This window comes from Rhizophagus irregularis, chromosome 3 (assembly GCF_026210795.1).
Source record: "Rhizophagus irregularis chromosome 3, complete sequence".
NCBI classification, from domain to species: domain Eukaryota; kingdom Fungi; phylum Glomeromycota; class Glomeromycetes; order Glomerales; family Glomeraceae; genus Rhizophagus; species Rhizophagus irregularis.
In genome coordinates this window covers 1,214,641-1,239,219 of record NC_089431.1, presented here as the reverse complement: position 1 = coordinate 1,239,219, position 24,579 = coordinate 1,214,641, and the positions used below count along the sequence as shown (strand labels likewise).

Below are 24,579 nucleotides of genomic sequence, written 5' to 3'. Positions count from 1 at the left end.
ATATGTCATTTGTTTACGGTTTTACCAACATATAAAAAAGATCGAATGTACGTCCAAGTCATCCGGAGATTGTAAGAGAATAAGAGTATTACCAATCAATTAATATTTTGTATGATAGATGTGACGGTTGCGAGATTTTTATACACAGCTTTATATTTTTAAGCAAGTAAATTATTTCCAATAAGTATATAGTTTGAATTTTATAAAGCTTTTATCTTATAAATAAAGTAGATTTATTAACATTTTTGTTTAAGGTGAAACTTCTATTTATTCTTTAGTTACTAACCATTAAATTTTCAACTTTCAAAGAAAAGGAAACTTTACTAAATATTAACATTATTTTCATTAATTCTACAACTCCATAATATTAGTATATATTGAACATCGATGTCATACTACTTTGTCATTCAAAACTGATAATAATTAGCTATTATAAAGTATGAACAATACTGTACTTCTTGACTTAATTCTATAAATCTATATAATAAATTAAAAATAAATTAAATTATATGTATTCGAAACTAATAATAATTAAGAGAAATATTCTAATGTTGAGCTGCAATATCAAAGTAAATATATAATAAAAATATTTGGATTTTCTATGTGTAATAATGGGTCGGACTGAAAGATGAGTCATTTACTAAAATTATACGTGCATCTTTTTGTATTTAATTTCCCTGTGCATTTTAAACTTTTTTTCTGAATTCTCTTGTTTATTAACGAAACTTCTTGGTTTTTCTGAATTAACAAAATAATCATGAATAAACGAGACCGAATCCTTTATTATCATCAAATCTAAATAGTAAAGAAAATATAATTAAATTATGGCAAATACTAGTCGCCGCAAGCCACAATATTCCTGGAGCAACTACGATAGCGCTGTAAAAAAAAAAATTGGTGATAAAAAAAGTGGCCAGAGATGGTACAGCTAGAAACTTATGAAGAGTCTATAATGGTGGTGGTATGGACGAGCTCATGGAGAATCTTGAAAAAAAAAATTTTTTTCTTGCTTAAAAGTTCAATCAGAAGACAAATTAAGGAGTTAAAAAACTAACATTTGAATCAAATAATTAGTATTTAAACTTGTTTTTCGACTTTATTTATTATTATTTTTAGAAAGAAGGGAATAGTAGGATGCACATTTATCATGAAACTTAATTAGGCGAAAAAATAATTTTTAATCAATATATTAAATTTTACGAATTTTTTGCTATAGTTCCTTATGTTGCGTGAACGTTATTATGGAGTTTTAATGATTTTGGGTTTCATTAAGATAAATAAAAGCACTATAAAGTAAAGAGTTAAAGAATATTATAGCATACTGTACTTTTATTTATTATGGAAATGTATTCTTTATTAAGAAGTTTTAATGATATTTTAAAATATTTTTATCAACTACTATTTATAATATTATTATTAAAATACATTCAATTACTAGATTAAATTAATGTACTATTACTCGAAAATACTCGTTCAATTATTTATTTTTTTATTGCGTATAAAAAAATCTTTTACTTCACAAGGTCTTACAATGGCTGCATGATCTTTTAGTTATTTAAAAAAAACAGTAATATAATGTAAAATATAACGTAATAATTGGAAAAGTGATCTTGTAATATATACAAATTATACAAATTACTTTTGGAGTTGATAGTTTAATAGACTAATTGTCATCTAATATTTATAAATGTATTTATTACACGTGAAAACTGATTTTAAATGAACGCGACAAAGGACCAAGTTGCCTAAGTACGTTAAGTTAGAATTTTTTATTAAATTCTCAGATCAAATTTATAATACTTATTTTACAAAAATGATTAAAAAAAAAAGTGATATTTTCCTTAATCGCACGTGATTTTTTCCCTTTAACCAATTTAATAAGTTTACTCTATTTTTTTATTATTAGTGTATACAATAAATTTTCAAACTTTATAAATCTAGCCTATTCATCTTACGTTCATATACATTTTATACAAAACAATAACATGGCAATTTCTCACATTACATTGTTTCTTTGGTATTAATTTTGTTACAATAGTATAATATTATAATTCCGGAATAATCTTGTTTTGACGATTCATCTTATTTATAACTTGTAGACTGCATCATATTATTATAAAATAATTTATTAGAAATTTCGAGAGTCGAATAATTTGACAAAATATATCCCTTTTTGAAATTCCATCGTAAAAAATATCTGCCACAAATTCATAAATGGTAAAGTATTCATGTTAATAAATATTGGTAAAGTAAATTCAATACATTCAAATTTGCAATACAATATAAGTTTACTACTAAAATATATTCAGATAATATTAAAGTTATCATGTGCTAAAGCTGTCCCCACTTATACAATACAATTAAGGTAGTCCTTATATAAATCAGCCGCGTTATTCTAATAATTATAAAGAACATGATAGACATCTAAATTGTAACGCATAAAATACGTGAAGCACGGAATGGCTAAGATAAAATTTATAGACATTTCATCTTATTACAAGAGGAGAATAATACCAAATCTTGAATCTTGATAAAATAATTAAATCAAATCAAAAAATACCAATAGTTTATAGTTTATAAAGATGAAAACTTACATATTTTAGGACCTAATGGTAATAAAATTTCAAGATATTATATAGGATTTCATAATAATGAAGTAGCGATAGAAAATTTAAGTTCAATATTAGGGATTTTCAAGAATATAAAGTTATGATAACAAATGAAGAACTTAAATATACTAGTCCAGAATATTTGTTATTAGATTTGGGCTAAAAAAATTAAATAATAAACTGATAATATTTATTATAATATTATAAATAGTAATGGTATTTTTTTATTAAACAAAAAAATTATTATCATTTTATACGTTATTATTATAATAGGGCATAACATATACAGATTGTTGTTCATTACAACTTTTATATATGAAAAAATTTATTTGTTAATTTGGTAGCTTAATTAAATATTTATTCGGCAATATACTATATAAATTTTTTAATAAGACGTATTGAAGAATACTGTTAATCATGTTAATATAATGATCATGTAAAAAAAATAGCATGGTAATGGACCGATGTTAAGTTATTGTGAAATACTAATTTTTACGTTACATTGAATCGGATATTTACGCATCTTATTTCCATTTCGACTTTTTCCCTCTCTTGATACGAATAATTTAACTTTATTTTTCTAAAATACGACAAAACAATTTGATCCGTTCATTTTCATAATTATTATAAAGAATTAAAAAGCCTTAAATATAGGAAGAATGCAAGATACACCATTTATCAGCGTTACTAGTGATGGGAATAGATGCCAAAATTCTAAAATACTTTGTAGTAATATCGTTAATTACCGTTCTTTTATTCTTCAGAACTATAATAAAGGAAAATCTTGTCGTTTTGAAAGTGAAATCTTTAACTTAATATGATAGTTACTTGAATAAATTAAAGAATATGATTATTTATGTAAAGTATTAAGTGAAGATACCATTGTATAACGACTATGTAACTGAATCGTCGCGAAACTTAAATTTTTATCTTTTTTTTGTAAGAAACGTTATCTAACGTTTCTCTTTTTTTAACAGGCGTAATCCCAATTTCATTTCGGATTCTTTAAAAAAGTACGTTATCGTTAATGTCATGACCCGACGTTAAATACTTTAATTAATAAATAATATTATGAGATTATTTATTGTTATTTCCATAGATTGAATGTTACTTGTTTCAACAGATGTAATATTTTCTCGAAAAAAGAATCTTTCAATATCTCAACTCTCAAGTCTCGAGAACCTTGATATCATATAAAATAACTAGTACGATATTATTATATAAATTTTTTTTAAAAGATAAATATTATATATATTATATATTATTCATCTAAGCTGAAAAATTGAATTAATTATTATAAAAATATTTTTATTTTGTGAAAGTGACGCTTATTACATATCTATAATAAAAAGTTTTTTTCGTTTCAATTAAAAATAATTTTTTTCATTTGTAAAATTAAATAGTAACGCTTAATGTTTTTAATATAATAATCATCAAACATTCTTATATTTAGAGACCGTGATTAGCGGGAGCTTTATATAATTCAATTCTCTATTTTCGTCAGTAAACTGGTTAATGATCAAATAAATTTAGCGCTGGAGAATTTTAGTAGATAAAATTCTTAAATTTATTATTTTTTTGCCCTTTAAGATCGTGAACATATATTCTATTAAACTTATTGTATTGGAAAGAAATAAAAGAAAATCATTATGATAAATGAACCAATATTTTTCTGGGGTGATACTGCGGATACGATTGCAGTTTCTGTTTCATGAAAGAAAATATACGATTTTTTTAACCCCACCCCAAAAAAATAATTCTGGATTAATTGAAGTCTTTGATAACTAGTTTTTAAAAAGAATAAAAAAAATTTTTTTATTTAAAAATTTATTCGGATAAAAAAAACTAATAATAAATATAAAAATAAATTACATTTAAAGAAAGATAGTAATAGCAAACTTAAAATTATTTGCTTGTTTGTAAGTTTTCTTAATGTGTTTAATAAGCCTGCTAACTTAAAGGATTTTCTATCGTAATTTTTTTTTTTATCATGATGTCATTCTGCAATCAAAGTTGAGCGTCTAACTATATAAGCTATAAATAATATATATAATAAACTTTTTTAATATATTTTTTTTTTTTTACCTATTCGATCTTACCCATAAAAATTTCCACCAAGACATAATACTAAAGTTTATTTATAAGTACTATCTTTAAATTTATTCTGACTATTCCCGAAAAAACCTACTATAACTAATTTAAGACTCATCATTCAAATTTTCTTCTTCTTGATTAATTTTATTGAGATCTATTATTGGAAATAATTAAATAAAATTAGACGAATTAGGCGAGAAAACTATTAATAAAATAATAAATCACTCCAAATAAATCATTTTACCTGATTCGCTAAATTGAACATCTAAAACATTCCGAAACTATAAATTAAACAATAAAATAACGTTAAATAAAATATAATTTATAATATAAAAAGTATTAATGATTTAATGATTATCTATTATTAAAAAAAAATTGGATACTGTTAAAACTTAAATAAGATTTTTTTCATAATTAAAATTGAAGATTTACCCGAATTAACTTGAAATGATGATAATTCTGACGAATTTACTGGTTCTGGAAGATTTTTGAAATTTAAAAGCCTACTTGTATAGATTGCTTGAGGATGAGTTTTAATACTTTCAGACTTATTTTCATTTGATCTGTTTTTAAAAAATTTTTTCTCTAATTTTTTTATATTCACTCATTTGGGAATAAATTTCATCATCATCGTATTGTGTTTTATTCCATTCTTTTAATATTTGAATAAATATCAGCTGCTTTTATATATTGATATCCACGTAAAACTTCTGGTGCCATATAAGGTAATACTCCATAAACTCCTTCTTCTTTTTTATCTGATTTCCCTCTTTATTATTTGCTGGTTGACACATTCCTAAATCACTTATATACATACCCCCACCTTCCAATATATTGCCTGAATGAAAGTCTTTATGGACTTTTTCAGCATTGTGGATATTTAACAGTCCATTTGCAATTCTTGATAATCTATGAAGTTTTATATTATCATTAGAATTATTTAAATAGAAATTTCTTAAATTTCCATTTTCACAATAATATGAAACCATCATATAATCTTTGGTATTTGGATCTTGAGTTATTCCATAGCAGAAAACAATACTCCAAATATAAATCTGAAGATAAGATTTGATCTAATAATTAAATTTAAAAAAAAAAAATTTAATTTATAATGTCAATTTAAACATAACAATGATAAATTAATTTTTTTTATTTAGTTACCTCATTTAAAAAATCTGTACTAATTTCGGAAGAATTATCCAAGCTTTTTAATGCAACTTTTCGACTTGTGGATCGGATCCATTTTTGATTTTCAATGTCCCAATACCAAATATTTCCTTCAGGCCATTCAGCTGAATAAATTTTACCAAAGCCTCCTCTGGTAATATAAGTGACATTTTGAAATTTCTCATAAGGTATCCATTCAAGACTTGTTCGAGAATGTACAGCATTAAGTTGCGAATGTTGTATTAATTCATCAATATCTTTATTTCCACTAGTCCAATTTATAAAATTTTCCTTAAAAGTCTTTTTGCATTACAATTTTGACACCAAAATTCTCCTCACTACATTCCCACATATACCATATACTTCTTTTCTTTTTTCTATATCGTCCATATAAATTACTCTATAATCAATCTCTCCTGATTTAATGGCAGAATTAATAGAAGAAACAGTAACATGAGTCTAAATAAATGATTAAAAATATATTTTATTTATTATTTAAATCATATTATCTATAATAAATTATAAAGTGAAATTTCATTTACTTGGTATTCATCATCAAATTTAACTGTTTTCCATAAATTTCTTGGCTTTTCTTTGGATGTTTTATTCAAAGTTTCCATACTATTATTTCTTAGCTTTTTTTTGAATATATTTTTGATGATTCTATACTCATCAATTAATACAATATAAATGTGATAACTACAGTAATTTTAGTTATATGTGTAATATTGTTATTTACTTTATAATAAATGAAAATTATCAAAACAAATTTGGTGAACGAAAAGTTATTTAGATCAGAGCTAAATATATACAAAAATATGTACAACCCGTATCATGCACATCTGAGGCTACAATCCATACCTTACCTAATCGAAACATTGTGAACCCATTTAAAATAAGAAATGGTTAATTATTTTTCATAGTGATACGATGTTTTTTACAAATTGAAGTATGTATGACAACTGGTATTACATAATTTTTTTAGAATAGTATAATAGTATTCTATATTGAAAAATTAATGTGTATCAAGCTGTCTTCCAGTTTAAAAAATTTTTTATTTAACAGTTAAACAACTAATTTAGGAAAATAAATAAATAAAATAATTAACATCGCCGGATTATTGTAGAATGCGAATGCAATTGTTATTGCTATTTTACGAAAAAAGTTTACGAATTTTTTTTTTTAAAAAAAAAGAGACCGAAAAATTTGAAAAACAATTTATTTAGATGTTTTGTAAAGAAAGAAATTTTACATTTAATACTTTAATTTAGAAAAACCTTATAAAAAATTTTTATCTCCATGGCTTCCATGGCTTTCGTGAAAATGATACATTCCCGGAAAAAACATGGGGATCAACATTTTTTACGGGGAAAATAATAAAACATAAAAAACTTTTGCATATTTTTAATTTAACCTCAAAAAAATTTGAATGGAAAAAATCATGCTGTTACTGATCGTGACCTGCCAAAGAAAATTATTACCAAAGTTTTTTAGATGTATTTCATTAATACGGTACGAAATCATCTACACTAGGAAACGGGAACCGTTGTAAGTCCGGAGCGAAAAACTAAAATTTGCGATTTTATTGAGTGACGATCACGTGGCGGACAGAGAAATTCACGTGATCGATTTTTTTTTCATAGTGCGTAGACATACATTGTCCTTTGTTATATCAACACTTCGTAGTTTATATTGTTATTGTTGAATCTTAGTAATCGCAAAGTTTAAATAAACAGTAAAATTTAGAAATTTTTATGTTAATGACATTTATTATTCTGCGGAGCACATACTTTGCACAAACCATTTTTCACCATATCTGACAGTAAGTACTAGTAGGCTACGCAAAACTCTGATCGATCATTACGTGTTAGCCTGTTAACGACTTGGAATGATGACAATAGAATAAAATAGTGTTTCACACATTATTAAATTATTTAAAAAAATTAAATCGCTTGTAAAATTCTCTTCCTTAAAATCAAAATTATCGAAGTGAGAAAGTTGTGAATCATATGAGAAATGTAAAAAACCTTACATGGGATTCTGAATAATATAATTTCAATTCATTAACTGTAAATTCTTTTCTTCTCTTAATTAATAGTTTTGTATCATCCGTTCGTTCTCATAATTATAAAGGATTTTATAAGGTTTTTAAGTGTAGTAAGACACTATTTTACCGGCAAATGTTACGCAGTATGGATGGATCAAATTTGTTGAGTATTTAGGATTTAGTATTGATTTTAATTGACCAAAACACGTTGATCGATGATTTGTTCGAGTAAAACTCAGCAAAATTCGATCAATGATTAATCAACTCGTAGTCGATCGAGGTACTTTTATTTAAAATTTTTAAAATTATTAGAATTTTATATTTTTTAGCAAAAGAAGCTTGTTAACTGTTTCCTTTTTTTCTATATATGTATAATTTTTTTTATAATTGAAACATTTTATATTAATTTATTTATTATAGAATAACAAAACCTGGTGGATATGGAAGCATATAGTACATTAGACCAATTTTAAGTAAAATATATGAAAAATAGTACCTTTTCGCAAACTGGAAGAACTTAAAGATCTAATGAATAATAAATATAATCACAAAACTGCAGAACTTAAAAGACCTAAAGTAAGAAACAAGAGGCAAGAAGTGAATCAAAAACAAAAGAATAAGAAGGAAATGTATCTTTGACCACGGAACTGAAGGGCTGAAAACCCTAAAAGAAGGAAAGAAGTTAGTGACGACAAGCAAAAATGAAACAAAAAAAAAGAAAAAAGAAGGAAACGTACCTTTTGCTGCAGAACCGAAGAACCTAAAACTAAAAAGAAAAAAAAAGAAAATTAAAAGCGAATTGTTAAAAATATAAAAATAGAAATAAAAACAAGAAAACATACCCGCTTTTACTAAGGAAAAAATTTTTCAAATGAAAAAGGTACTTTATTCTACGACTTATTTACTCTTGTTTGATAATCTCATCAGACGTTATGATGACACGATATGACAAATAAAAATTCTCACACGACTGATCGATTTTCCATGTTAATGTCCTACGCTTCGCTCTCTAATAAAGAATGAAAAGTTTTAAATGCAGCAAAACATGTTTGATGGACTGATCTAAACTCGGTTAGGATAATTGGATAAATGATATTACATATTTTTTCACATGATATGAAACAAGCTTAATCATTTTGATTAAAATAAGAAACAGTCAGGAGGATATAAAGATGTTGAATTAACTGAAAACAATATAATTCAATTTTCAAGAAGATCTTTTTGGATATAACGTTTGAATTATATGTGTTTGCTACATTTTTTAGGTGCGTTTAAGATTCATGGCTATTTTTATTATAAAATTCGTACACAAATTCTGATAAGGTGGATTAGGATTTCAAAACTGTCAGCGAAATGGCTGTAAAATGATTCTGTCAGTGAAATGGTTGTCAGTGAAAACCATTATTACGTATAAAAAAAGTAAATTTTAAAATAATTTTTATTTAACAATTAAATAAAATCTTAGTCGTATTCCGGTTTGTAGTATATATTTACCTTAAGATTCTTGAAACTAGTGGTATTATATTGCAAAATTTGTTTTAAAATTTTAGAATAATTCCAATTTGTATTAATATTCATGCTATATGCTTTTTACCTTTATCATTATTGTAAGCCATTAGCATATAATTATATCAAAAATTTTAATAGTGTAAAATCTCGTTCCTCTATCAAACGTCTTTATTAATTTAAGGGCAATAATATATTAAATTATGGCATGTTGATCACAAGCGACAAGTACTGCATGTCACGCACGACAAATATATTAATAAAAAAAAGAACCAATTACCATTTTTTTAGGTGCTGTGAATGCATTTGCAGTTGATATTTTTCACAATAAAAAATACGTGATTCAAAAAAAAAATCTAAAAAATTTAATTATATGGCTGGTTTTATGAAATAAAAGATTTTAAGATTTTTGATGAATTCAACTTATATAGTACAAAGAAATTAAAATAGACGTTAACTAATTTTAAGTTTTCTAAAATGTCTAAGATTTTCTATTGTAATTTTTAATAATATATAAATACTATGATATTGGAATTACGTTCATAAATTATTATCTGTCTATGACCTTTTTTAATGCAAAACCCTCAACAAATCTCCAATTCTCACTAAAAAAATAAATATATAAAATCATGGTACTATATATTTATTCAAAAAAAACCAAAAACCATGCATCAATTTAAATCATCAATTATATTATTTTCATCTTGCTCAATTTCAATGAGATCTATTTTAATTAAATAGATAAAATTATAAGAAAATATTAATCATAGTCAAAAATAATAAAAAAAAAATTCTTTACCTAATTCACTTAATTGAACATCCAAACATTCTGATACTATGATACAAATAATAATTATGGCATTAATAAAACACGAAACTATAACAGACAATACTATGATTAATGATTATACTAACTTGGATTTGCTGATACTGATGGAGTAGCATCTAATAATATCATTTAAAAAATTAATCACTAAAATTTTCTGTTTTTATTTTTAAATTAAAATAAAATACTACCTGAATATAATTGAGATGAAGGTTCTGGAAGTTGTCTGAAATTTAAAAGTCTACTAGTATAAATTGCTTGAGAGTGAGATTTAACATTTTCAGACTTCTTATTACTTGATCCGCTTTCCAATTTGTTTTTATTAATTTTATCGTATTCTTTCAATTGAGAATAAATTTCACTATTACGTTTCTTTTTTTCTTCATTCCATTTTATTAATATTTCATACAATTCTTTAGTAGTTGGTCTATTTTCTGCTGTTGCGTCCCAACATTTCATAATTAAATCTGCAAGTAATTTTGGAGTACCTTCAAAAATTTTTGGCCTAAGTCCTTTACATATTTGTATAGCTAAATATTCATCGTGAGGAATACCATTAAAAGGAATTTCTTCAGAAAAATACTCATTCATAATTATTGCAAATGAGTAAATATCTGCAGCTTTTGTATATTGATATCCACGCAAAACTTCTGGTGCCATATAAGGTAATACTCCACAAACTTCTTTTTTGTCTGATTTTCCATTATTATTATATGCTGATTGACACATTCCTAAATCACTTATATATATAGCACGATCATATAATAATAAATTACCCGAATGGAAGTCTTTATGTACTTTACCAGCATTATGGATATCTAACAATCCATTTGCAATTCTAAATAAATCATAAATTTTTTTAATACCTTCTTTATGGTTATTTAAATAGTAATTTCTCAAACTTCCATCTTCACAATATGGTAAAACCATCATATAATCTTTAGTGTTTGGATCTTGAGTTATTCCATAACATTGAAGAATACCCCAAAAATAAATCTGAATATGAGATTTAATCTAACAACAAAAAATTTTTTTTTTTTTCAAAAAAAAATTATTTAATGAATATTAAAATGACGAATAAATTAATTTTTAGTTACCTCATTTAAAAATTCTTTACTAATTCCAGAAGAATTATCCAAACTTTTTAATACAACCTTAGTACTTGTACCTCTTTGCCATTTTTGATTTTCAATATCCCAGCCGGTAATATACCCTTCAGGCCTTTCGGCTAAATAAATTTTACCAAATCCGCCTCTGGTAAAATAAGTAACATTTTGAAAATTTTCAAAAGGTATCCACTCAAGAAATTTTGTATAATATACAGCATTAAGTTGTGAATATTGTATTAAATCATCGATATCTTTATTTCCACTGGTCCAATTTTTAAAATTTTCTTCAAACCTTTTAGCATTACATGCTTGACACCATTTTTTTCCTGTGCCAGGTTCATTACATTCTCCACATATACCGTATGCTTTTTTTCTTTTTTCTAAATCTTCTATATAAACTATTCTACCATCTATCTCTTCTGGTTTAGTAGAAGAAATCGTAACATGCCACTTTTAAATAATGAGGAAAATGTTATTATTTGAATTATGTTATTATTATAAACGATAAGGTAAATGCATTTACCTGATAGCCTTTGGCATTTTCCCACTTTTCTTTGGATGGTTTATTTAATATTTCCATAGTCAAAATGTATTGTTTAATTGGACGGATAGTTGAAATTTTTTTTGACCGTTGATATGAGAATGCACAAATTTATACTTTTTATATTTTTTATAAATAAATATAATGTTTATATGAATTTATACTTTTTATACTTTTTAATAAATGTATTGTTTATATGAGAACGCACAAATTTATACTTTATCTGTTATATAAATAATAAATAATCCCTTAAAAAGGTAAGAATTTTCGGTCTTTTAGTCATCCCGGCATCCCGCCCCGATTCTAAAAATAGATTTTATTTGTCACCACCATCCGGTTTTTTTTTTCGTTAGTCAAAATCCTATTTGTCACATGGTATGTGACGGTCACGTGCTGTGACGTGTTGTGACGTGTTAAATTAGTAAAATCTATTTTTAGAAGTCTTAAATACGGACCTTTCCTTTTTGGATAATGCCAGCTGACATTATGTAATTCTGGCCCTGAAAGTTGCGTAAGAAAAATAAATTGGTAAATGATGTAATGATGCATAAGGTTTGTCCAATCGTAAGTGTGCACCAATCTCACCCCTAATTCGCAGTGACTGATTGATTATATTTTCGTACTATTGATTATTATATATTATGCACAGTATATTTGTTGTATTATTTTAGTTATAGATTTATTTACAAATACTGTTAGTCATGATTAGGTAATTTTATTGATATAGAAATTGTCGGAGTTAACTTGTTTTCCTAAAATGTTTAACGCTTAAATGATAAACAAAAGCAATTTATTTAAGTTTTATCAATAATTCCGCCAATGTTTATTTGGACTAGCTAGCCCAAGATTTTATCGTTTAAGTGTCAACACAAAGATCTTAGAATAAAAAATTATGATAATAATATATTTAATCGATGAATGAGATAAATGAATGTTAATATTAAAAAATTAATAATTTTAAAAAATAATAAGTTAAAACCTTAAAGCACCAATTAAAATTTATCATTCAATATTGTTTTACCTTGCTTAATTAATTTCATTAAGATCAATTGATTAGATGTAGGGATACAACTTTATGGTTACGTCAACTTTTTTAGCGTCAACGTCAGTGGCGTCACATGACTTTTGCCGTAGACTTGGTGAGATGCCTTAGACTTGTAAACTTTTGACATGAAATACTTATAATTATAGGTTTGGTACACATGCGCTTGTGTATTTATTATCATATCGATAAGAAAACAGAATGTCAGCTAACATCTCTTATTAGAAGCAAATGATAAGAATACAGTATAATAGGACCCAGAAATATATATATAGGGGTCAGGTGATGAAAAAAATTTTTTACTATGAGCTGTACGCATTTTTTCAGGGCCGGAATTATGATAATGTCAGTCGGTTACTATAATAGGAAATAATATTCTGACTGAAATTATCAAAAATTATCTAAAAAAGGAAAGATTTTCATGATTTTTTTTAGTTCAAAATACGCAAACTCAAACCTGACTCTTTTATATATATTTCTGGGTCCTAGTATAATGCATAAAAAGTAAATAATAATTTTAAAACTTATTAAAGAATATATATATTTTGATAAGGAAAAGTTCACCCTTAATTAGATTTACAATAAAAACATTGCGGACTTTGAAACTCTAGTATTTTTCTTAGTATGTCAATAAAGGTTTTGAATGTCAGTTTTGATGTTTTTACATTTTTTATTTTTTATGCAATTATTAGTAGTTGGACTATTTCCTATTTTAGCATCTCAACATTTCATAATTAAATCTGCGGAATATCTTCAGAAAGTTTTGCTCTGAGTCCTTTACATATTTTAAACAGCCAAAATATAATCATAAAGAATATCATTAAAAGGAATGTCTTCGAAAAAGTACTCATTCCTAGTATCTCCTATTCCAGGAGTATCAATCAATCTTATACGTTTGTTTTCAGCTGCATAGAATACATAACTATTACATCCTTGAGTTGATGACATAACTATTCAAATATTTGCTGCTTTTGTATATTGATATCCACGTAAAACTTCTGTTGCCATATGAGGTAGTACTCAATAGACTTTCTCAGTTGTTGCGTGAGTTATTATTTCGTAACGGCCGTAACACCTCAAAATAAATTTGACGATTTTAATCTAAAATTAAATAGTATAAAATCAAAATAACAATTTAAATGCAACGTAAGATAATTTAAAAAATTAATTTGCCTAATTTAAAAAGTATTCATTCGAATTTTAAAAGTACGCAGCATCAAGTTATTAAATCATCGATATCTTTATTTCCATTTTGTTCAATTTTTAAAATTGTTCTTAAACCTTTTAGACGCCAATGACTTCCTGTGCCAGTTTTATTACGTTCTCCACGTATAACATATATTTTTTTTTTTCTTTTGCTAAGTCTTCTGTACAACCTATTTTATCATCTATCCTTTCCGATATTATATATTGTAACATACACCTTCTTAAATTAATAAATAAAACAATAATATATTATTATTGTTATAATCAATTTTAAAGTGAATTGAATTTGAGAATTTCGAACGATTTACGGATTTCGGATTTCGGAGTATTTATGTCCGAAGGCAAATCATGTTTGTCACTATACCTAATTTGAAAACTCATTATAAAATCAATTTTTGAATGGCACGCAGCGTCTAAAAAAAAAATCATTCGTTTATATTTAGTTTGTCGATTTTTTATATAACTTTTTTCCGATGCAAGAAAATATTATTTTTACTACGCATCAAAGTGGTAGTATTCAAATATATATACTGTATTTAACTTTAAGCGTTCCCGCATTATCGCGTGATATTTTCCCGGTGAATGTTTATTTCAAGTCTAACAAATAAACAAATGGTTATTGATTTTGTTAATATATGAAACACTGAGTCAAAATTACATTATACATTAAAGTAAGAGTATTTGAAGGGCATTATTTTTACCTTTACACTATATGCGGTACAGTATGCATATACAGTAAGAATTCAAAAAAATCGTATTGCATTTTTTTTAAATGAATGCCTATTAGCTCATCCTAAAATGATTTAGTGTTTAATGGATGAGTTTTAAACATTGCTTGCCATAAGAGATACAAATAATTTCATAAAATTTAAAAATCAGTTAATCCGGATTACTAATTATCATTTTTTTTTGCGATAAAAAATTTTATATATTCTAATGAATCTTATATCTTTTTTTTTTAGGAAAAGATTTATTGAATTTATTATAATCTCAATAATTAAAAACCGGATGATAATAATTTAAAAGAATGAATTTGATTAAACGTCTCTTATAATATTTTTTATATTCATGATGTTTGAAATTCGTTCATAACTTCGTTCCTTATTTTTATTTTTACGTTTTTGAGTTCGTTCTTTACTATTCCAATAATTTTTAATTTGTAATTCTGTTCTTCTACCTTGTTTTCTATTTAATGATAATTTCTTTGCTATTTCTGGCCACTTGTTGCGATATTTCTTATTATAACATGGGTTAGTTTGAAGATCATCAATCTCGCGTTTTTCATCGGCTGTTAGGTCTGATTTATCAACTATTGCGTTGACAAAACGAGTTTGAGTGTTAGTATAGTGTTTTCGCGTAATCAAAAAATAATTCAAGTAAGTTGTTTGTGAAAGCAAGATACAAACTAGTTTGATCCAAATGATTGACATATCTAGTATGTACGACGTTAACGGTAATAGAAAGTTTAGTAAAATTAAATAAAGGGGAAATAAAAATATTTTTTTGTATTTTCGAATGTAATCATTATAAAACTCACCGCTCACGAATACTTTTATAATTACGATTTAAATTACCTGCGATTATTTTCCACTTATCTACTTTATCAGAATGTTGTTCATATAATTCTATAAGTTGAGCATCCTCCTATATAAAATTTATTGAAAAATTAAAATCACGATTAATACCTTTTCTTCGTTCTCCATAAAAAAAAGTATCGAGTTAAAGTAATAAATACATCTACCTCGTTGGTATATGGTCCTGATTTAATAACGTCTCCTTCCGTTCTCGATCTCATTTTTTTGTGAGGTGGCATTTTACAATGAAGTTAAGGATAGTAATATGTATAATGAATAATAAATATTTTTTTTTCCTACAGTATCATAATATATTTATTATATAAATGTTTTCTATGCGAATTTTTTTTTTTTAAAAAAAAAAGAGAAAGACTTTTTCATGAAAGAAAACGGTTAGACCTTTTTAGTTATAATCCATAATATGAAAATGGTAGAAAAAAAGGATTTTAGTACGAAATAAAAATCAAACAAAAGTATTTTTATGAGGGAAACAAATATCTATTTTGTGATTTTCCAAAATGGGAAACTACACAAAGAAACCTAGTGATGAAAGGTTGTGTTACAGATTTCCTTTATTCTTTCATAATGTACGTTAATCAAAATGTACAGTTTTTTTTCAATCAAACACAAATACAGTTAAATCTGGACTCAGGTAAATATAGATATATAGATATAAATATAACGCCCGTTTTTTTATACAAGTTTAAGCAATGCATCATAAAAAGGAAAAGCGGAAAATTGTAAATTTGGTTTTTGTTTATCCGACATTTCCATATTTCCATTTTTACGTTGATTTTTTTGATAAGTTGATTAGGCGTTATTATGGCGTTATGTTTGATTAGGTTAAACTTTTCTTTCTCTTTCATAGGTTACTTTATTAAGAACTGTCGTGTAACATTTAGAAAGTCAGTTAAACTCCGGTATTTTTTTTTTCGTATATAAAAAAAAATGTCTTTAAATAATAAGTTTTGAAATAAGACACTAGCAAAGATGAAGATTATACGTTAGAAAATAAGCCATTTGAAACCCTTTATAAACCAAATTTTTTTTATATTATTTAGATCATAATAATATATCTTATGATATATTATGACTACAATACTTTATAATGATCCTTCATACTCACAAGCCTTGTATGATGACTACTTAATAATTTAATTCTTGAGTATTACAGACCGATTTTTCCTCCATACATAAAAGTAGAAGAATATGTCAACAAAAATGAAAATAAAATTATCGATTTGAGTAAAATGAACGCAGGTAATGGTTTCATAATGTATCGAATATATTTCACTAATTATCTGAAAACAAGAAAATTAATAATACCTATGCAACTACTCTCTCCCTTCGCGGCCCTTTTGTGGAATAGTGAACCTGAAAATGTGAAAGGTTATTATAAAGATCTTTCGGGACAATTAAAAAAAATACATGTCACATCTGAAACAATCAGGTTATAACTTCACTATGAAACAGTTCTCAAAATTAGCAAGTTTTTGCTGGAGTAAACAGCCAATAACCGTGAAAAATTCGTATAGCGAAAAGGTGGGTCAAATAAAGACGGATCAGAGAAAGAAATTGCTGAACAAACAATTAGAACAATCGTTTTATTAACCATGATGATTAATATCAAGTGACTAGGAAATATAATATGTTAACGCGTTAGAGTTATATTGTTTAGATATTTGTATATTTATTTTGTTTATAATAATTTATTTTTGTATTGTGCTCATTTTTTATATTATACGTATTTCCAAAATCAAATGGCACGTGATTTATTAAGTCTTCTTGGATAGTAATGACGTATGCGATTATCAACCATCGTATATAATTACATCAAATGCACATTCCGTACATGCATGACTAAAAATAACTATTTTTTTTTTTAATTGTTTTGAATTGATTCAAAGAAAAATATGCGTCGGAATTACTTTTTATTTCAATTAAATAAATATTATAACCGCAAAAAAAAATTTTGACATTAGTAATATTTATTTGGTATTATTTGTTTGGTAATAAATATTTACAATATTTTGATGTATAAAATGCGGAAAAATTTTGTAAAAAAAAAATTTTTTTTTTTTGCAGCTGTGTTTGTACCCCCGTAGTACCCGTAGTACCCGTACCCGTAGTATAAACAATATTATTATTATTATTATTATTTTATATATCAAGATTTGTTTTTTATTGGTTCCATCATGACACAAGAACAACGAAGGTTATACAGAAACTTAGTAATGTAAATTCTAAAAATCTCAGAATCTGGATTTTAATGAACGGTGAAAAAAAAAAAGTCGGAAATAATCTTATGGGTTTAAATTAAAAATCAAAGTGCATATGAATACCACAAATGAAACTTTTTGGATTGCAAATTCTATGTTATGATTTGTATCACTGTTTCACAACAAAGGTATGACTCTCCGTCTAGATCCGAATTCCGAAAAACCTCCGTAAACAAGCTGCGAGAAAAAAAAATTAGGAGTCACTTTGTCACTTAAAAGAATTCGAAAATTCGAAGGAAAAATCTTCTGATTTATCAAAAAAAAAAATTACTATTATTTTATAAAATAGGAAAGTATAAGCAAAATATTTAAGCTAAGCCCAACGGAAAAAAAAGTATATAATCTGGCTAATGATTAAACAAATTTGAATATATATATATATATATAATTTGATTGATCGTCATGATGCGGATCGATCATCGAAAATATAGAATCTTTGAAGAAAAAAAAACCGACATTCGATTAGCTATTTTTCAATCAAGTGCTTTTTAAGCATACAAAGAAAACATATCGTTAAAGGAGTTTTTCCGAATTTTACGGTAGCCCTCGGAAAATACCGTAACTACTTAATTCACGTGGTATATGGCGCAACATCTATTGACAAACTCCGAGAGTCCGTACTCCGTGCGTATTATTGTTCTTTTATCTATAAAACAACTCTAAATACTTTATAACGAATTTCATTTTTCGAGGTAAATTTATTTTTTTGGATTATCGCCGTTTTCAAAATGATGTACGCAGTTAAATTTGAATAAAAAAAAAAGAAACCCGAAAACCGGACGAAAAACCGGACGAAATATGGACAAAAACCGAATGAAAACCGGGCGAATATTGGTATTCAAATATACAATCACAAATAAACTGCGTACACCATTTTGAAAATGGCGATAAATATACTTTTAAAAAATCGAAAAAGTTCATTAACAACAATTATTAAATCCAATTATAGTATGGAACAATTTAGTATGGAAGTCTCGAAAGAAACGTCCAAAGAAAAACCAAAAAATTCATGGAGATATGTTGATAGTAGTAAATATCAAGTAAAAAATTTTATTCTATTTTTATTTGTTATCGATTATTATTATAATATGTATTTAAAATAATAATGATATATATTTTTTTTCTTTATTTTTTTTTTAAAAAAAAGGTTCATGTCACAATTTCTCCTTCTATTGATCCAACTATTATATTAGAAGAAGAAATTACAAATAAAGGAGTAGTTTACATGGAAGATTTAGAAAAAAGAGAAGAAGTATATGGAATATGTGGAGAATGTAATGAACCTGGAACAGGGAAAAAATGGTGTCAATTTTGTAATTCAAAAAGACTTCAGGAAAATTTTGAAAATTGGACTAGTGAAAATAAAGAGATTGATGAATTATTACAATATTCACAGCTTAATGCTGTATATTACACAAAATGTCTTGAGTGGATACCTTTTGAAAATTTTCAAAATGTTACTTATGTAGACGAAGGAGGATTTGGTAAAATTTATGCGGCTGATTGGCATGATGGTTATATTGAATGTTGGTCTATTGAAAGTCAAAAATGGATAAGGTCTTCAAATAAACGTGTTGTATTAAAAAGTTTGAATCATTCTTTTGATATAAGTACTGAATTTTTAGATGAGGTAATTTAAAAAAAAATACCGTGATAATAATTTTATAATCGTAATATATATATATATATATAATCTAAAATTTTCACTTTTGTTACTAGATAAAGTCTCAACTTCATATTTATTTTGAGAATATTATTTCATATTATGGAATTACTCAAGATCCAAATACCAAAGATTATATGGTGGTTTTAGAATATTGTATGGATGGAAATTTGAGACATTATTATTTAAATCAGCAACCCGAATATAATTCAAAAATTTATGATTTATTGGCAATTGCGAAAGGTCTTATGAATATCCATGATGCTGATAAAGTTCATAAAAATTTTCATCCGGGCAATATATTGTTTAAAAATTATTATCCTTATATAAGTGATGTGGGAATTTGCCAACCAGCAAATAAAGAGCAATCAATTAAAGGACAAATTTATGGGGTTCTTCCTTATACGGCACCAGAAGTTCTACGTAACCATCAATATACAAAAGAATCGGATATTTTTTCATTTGGAGTCATAATGAACGAATTTATATCTGAAGAAATTCCATTTAGTGATATTCCTCACGATTATATTTTGGCCGAGAACATATGTAAAGGATTTAGACCAAAAATTTACAAAGGTACTCCAAAATTATTTGAAGATTTAATTGTAAAATGTTGGGATTCCAAAGCTGAAAATAGACCAACTATTAAAGAATTATATCAAATGTTAAAAGAATGGGACGATGAAAAATTGAATAATGATAGTGAAATTTTTTCTCAAGTAAAGGAATGGAAACAAATTAGAGAAAATGAATATAAAAGTGGATCAAATAAAAATAAGTCTAAAAATATTAGTATTCATTCTCAAGCATTTTATGTTAGTAAACTTTTAGATTTTCAAAATCTTTCAGAACCAATAAATTCTTCAGATTCAGGTAATGTTTAAATTTTATTTAAAATAATGTTTTTAAAATCATACTTCTATATAAATGAAAAAATAGTCAGAATGTCTGTAAGACACTTGCACAATTAATGTATTTATTATATATTAAGTTACTTAGCAATGATAACGAGATAGTGATTATTTAAAGTAAGTAATTATTGTTATTATTATTATGTTTTATTTAACGATATGCTATTGTTCAATTATATAGCTTCAGAAAATTTTGATCATTGAATTAAATGAATAAGGTAAAATCACGTTTTTCTTCCATCTAAAATTTCTTAATGACTATGAAAGTTTTATTGTGGAGTTAAAATCAATAACAAATTGTATCATTATCATAAAAAAGAAGGTTCGTATCTATTTTCTCATAAATCTCGAGAAAATTATTGGAAAGAAAGAGAAATAATATACACGATCATAAATGCTGCATCTGTTGTAGAAACTGATATCTAGCATATTGACATATATATATATATATATCTTTATTTTATTTCGTATATCTAGTATTATAATTTATTTGTATTTATATATTTATTTCATTCTTATATTTATTATATGTTATTTTTTTTTCTTTACAATAAATTAATTACATTTTTGTATTTCTTAGTCTACTAGTTCCAAATATTTATGTAACACTTAAACACGATACTATACTTGTATTTATTATTAAATATACTAATATTCCGATTATTTAATTTATAAAAGTGGGTTTTTTCATTATCTTATGATTATTGAGTGATTATAATTGCAGACGATTACAGGATGATTACAGGACAATATTGTCCAATTTTTGTCTGGTAATAATTTTTTTATTAGATGATCTATAGGGGGGTAGCACAATTTTGAAAAGTGTCTCCTTTTAACGTCTCATTTGCCCTAATAAAAAATTTTTCTGAGAAAAATTCCGACAAATGATCATTTTTTTTTAGTTTTCATTCCAAAAAAATTTCGATGTGATCAATTTTCTAAAATATTTTTTATAGGGTTGTCACGCCACCTTCAAATACAAGATAAATTTTTAAAAAAGAATACGTATATATAATAAGGGAGTCGGGTCGAGTTTTGAGGTGTATTCGAAATCGACCCGAGCGTAAAAGTAATGACCCGGATTCGACTTGATCCAATTATAGTCTGACTCGGATAACCCGGGTTCGACCCATCAGGTTGTATTTAAAATAAAAAAAATTTAACTTTTTAGTTAAAAATATAATAAAAAGATTCGGGTCGCCGGGTCAAAATAAAGGTATAACCCCGACGGGCCAGGACGAGTTCATGCGGGTTACGGGTCATCAAATCGTGCGACTCCAACCCGACCCCTAAATACCCTTTCGGAACACTATAAATATACAATAAATGCAAAGCAAAATAACTAGATTTTTTTAAAACTTGCAAATTTTTAAAATCATCAATCTTCATTCAAAAATAGAGAAACGGGATGTAGTTCACATAAATTCCTTAAATTATAAGTGGAACCTTATTTTGGATTATTACATGAACATGTCGTCAATTTTGAACTTTGGCAGCATATACCGTACGACCGTACGTCTAACTCCCCGAGTAATTTTACCTGCGGGTACTTGTGTTACACTAGATGTAAATCCGGTTAAAATTGGCTAATTTTACCAGAATTAAGAAATTAAAAAATTGGCAAATTACCGTGGTAAGTTATTTGATTCGCACAAAGTTCACATAACGACAGTGATCGTCGTCGACATGTGTGGGATGAAATGACCCAAAGGTATTAACCACAAAGTCCAACCGATTGGTAAAATCCAACAATATGTTTAACTTTTTATAAAAAGGAAATCTATAGTGCAGAACCTCTATACTCAACTACTTATGTATAATAACAATTGATTGATTATAAATTCCTAAAAAAAAATTTTTTTATATTAAATTAAAAAATTTAACCGATAATTTTTATAGATATGACCATTAGCTTTAAAAATTATCGGTTATTTTTTTTCTAAATTAAATTTTGGCTGAGTTTTAGCTGTTTAAAAATCTGTAATTTAAATATATTGATTAAATTTAGTTAAAATTGAGACTAGTTTAAATTTTTGTATTACAAGTTTTTTTAGCCATATTTAATGTACAGATTTTTTTTTTTAATATGCTAAGAAGAAAAAAAATTTTTAAAACTGCAAAAAAAGATTTAATAAATAAGGTTGTTTAAATATAGGTTAATTTAATGTTATAGATTATAATTATATACCATCAAGTGAATATTTAAAAGACAGTTCAGATGAATTTATAAATGAAAAAATTCAAAAACTAAGTAATTTTACTTTAATTTGATCAAAAAATACATATAATAAAATACAAATCTCATCATCATATACCTGATTCATCAGTTTATAATGAAATACAATAAATAAATATATTATATAAATTTTAATATCTAAAATTCTAATTTCTGATTGGTTAATATATGTATCACGTGATGCTTACATAATCTGAAAAATTGAGACTTTTTATTTTATTTTATAAATCAATTCCTTTTAATAAATAGAGTTTAATTTTTTTTATAAAATTAAAATCCAATCATAAAATCAAATTTTATTCAATTTTTTTTAAGTTCCTATTATAGAGGTTCTGCACCGTATAAAAAATATCTAGTGAGAAAATGGATAAGTTGTTCGTTCTTGTCGTGTTTTATATTAAAAATATACAAACAAAAAATTGAGCGTATTATAACATCATTATGTTTTGGTTGATATATATTTAACGAAATTTTTTCTTTCTTACTAATATATATACATATTTAGATTAAGATGAAAATTATCATGATGAAGATTGTCAAAATGCAGAGATAAAAATTTGATCGAATTAACGATGTCTCATTAATATATATCATATAAACGCATATATACATCATTACTATCTATGTAAATTTATGAAAGAAAAAATATTTAATAAAATTATAAAGGATGCCGTTAAATAAAAATGTGAAATATAATAATTCAACATTTATTTACAATCATTATATTTCGAAAAAAATAAAGTTTCTGCGACAAATTGTTATAAACAAAGCAATCTTCAATAGATTAAGTATGAAAGCATCGAATGACAACAACGTAAATAACGGATAACATAAATAAATGTATACATATTTTTAAACAAAATTTTTTAGGTTTAATATATGAAAACTCCTTGTCGACCCTATAAAAAATTTTTCAGAAAAATGATCACTTGTCGGAGTTTCTTCGGAATAAAAACTATCATTTATCGGAGTTTTTTCCAGAATTTTATTTTATAGGGCAAAGTAGGTAAAATTTATTAGCATTTTTTTTTTTGTATATTTTTTTATATTATGAAAATTATCAAAATTTATATTTACATTACATATGCATTTAAATTCATATTTAATTCTTGAAACGCTGACCGATAAATATGTAACAATTATCCAAGTTAAAAAAAAAAATGTATTTATTATAACGAATTTATTATTTATTTATAAAAAAATTAACGAATTAAACATTATTTATTTATAATCCATAATCCAAGATAATGACGAAATCAATTACAAAAATATGGTAGATATGAAAAATGTAAAAAAAAAATTGCAAAAAAAAAAATGCATTTATTATAACGAATTTATTATTTATTTATAAAAAAAACTAACGAATTTAACATTTTTATTTATTTATAATCCATTATTTCTCTATGATAGTACTATGAATGTTACATAAATTTAAATTAATACGCTTTTTTTATATTTAGTTCAAAATAAAAATAAAACATCTCACTATGCAGGAAAAAAAACAAAAACAAGAATGAAAAACAAAATGGAAAATACAATCAACTTTTTTTTTCTATTAAAAAAAAAAAAAAGTTTCCCCAGCCGTGCAATAATAATACTTATAATGATTCGCCTTTTTTGACAAATGTTACACAAATATCATCAGCCATTCATCCCGTACCATAATTTCGAAGATTACGAATTACGACAATGAATTCTGATTTGTGATGATTTATGTAAATAATAAACAAATTACACACATTACCAATATTAGAATTCCAAATAGTCCT

General features: G+C 25.3%; 4 protein-coding genes across 4 annotated transcripts; 1 reads left to right on the top strand and 3 right to left on the bottom strand.

Annotated features, from left to right (window-relative positions):
- Positions 1-4,807: 4,807 nt before the first annotated feature.
- On the bottom strand, positions 4,808-6,490 carry OCT59_020320 (uncharacterized protein; the record flags this gene model as incomplete). Its single annotated transcript, XM_066149110.1, has 7 exons — positions 4,808-4,857; positions 4,948-4,984; positions 5,146-5,266; positions 5,436-5,776; positions 5,865-6,021; positions 6,184-6,329; positions 6,413-6,490. 7 exons carry the CDS (start codon positions 6,488-6,490, stop codon positions 4,808-4,810), a joined length of 930 nt encoding a protein of 309 aa, XP_065990057.1.
- A 3,604-nt stretch (positions 6,491-10,094) lies between these two features.
- Positions 10,095-11,981, bottom strand: OCT59_020319 (uncharacterized protein; the record flags this gene model as incomplete). Its single annotated transcript, XM_066149109.1, has 7 exons — positions 11,882-11,981; positions 11,651-11,808; positions 11,347-11,503; positions 10,441-11,263; positions 10,339-10,368; positions 10,223-10,258; positions 10,095-10,147 (listed from the first exon to the last, which is right to left on the bottom strand). The coding sequence occupies exons 1-7, from the start codon at positions 11,936-11,938 to the stop codon at positions 10,095-10,097; spliced, it is 1,314 nt and encodes a 437-aa protein (XP_065990056.1). The 5' UTR covers positions 11,939-11,981.
- A 3,203-nt stretch (positions 11,982-15,184) lies between these two features.
- Positions 15,185-16,174, bottom strand: OCT59_020318 (uncharacterized protein; the record flags this gene model as incomplete). Its single annotated transcript, XM_025313515.2, has 4 exons — positions 15,889-16,174; positions 15,685-15,791; positions 15,554-15,579; positions 15,185-15,456 (listed from the first exon to the last, which is right to left on the bottom strand). The coding sequence occupies exons 1-4, from the start codon at positions 15,958-15,960 to the stop codon at positions 15,185-15,187; spliced, it is 477 nt and encodes a 158-aa protein (XP_025187091.1). The 5' UTR covers positions 15,961-16,174.
- Positions 16,175-18,881: 2,707 nt separating this feature from the next.
- Positions 18,882-21,166, top strand: OCT59_020317 (uncharacterized protein; the record flags this gene model as incomplete). Its single annotated transcript, XM_025324268.2, has 5 exons — positions 18,882-19,040; positions 19,148-19,630; positions 19,720-20,536; positions 20,655-20,792; positions 20,894-21,166. The coding sequence occupies 4 exons, from the start codon at positions 18,882-18,884 to the stop codon at positions 20,660-20,662; spliced, it is 1,467 nt and encodes a 488-aa protein (XP_025187090.2). The 3' UTR covers positions 20,663-20,792; positions 20,894-21,166.
- Positions 21,167-24,579: the final 3,413 nt, after the last annotated feature.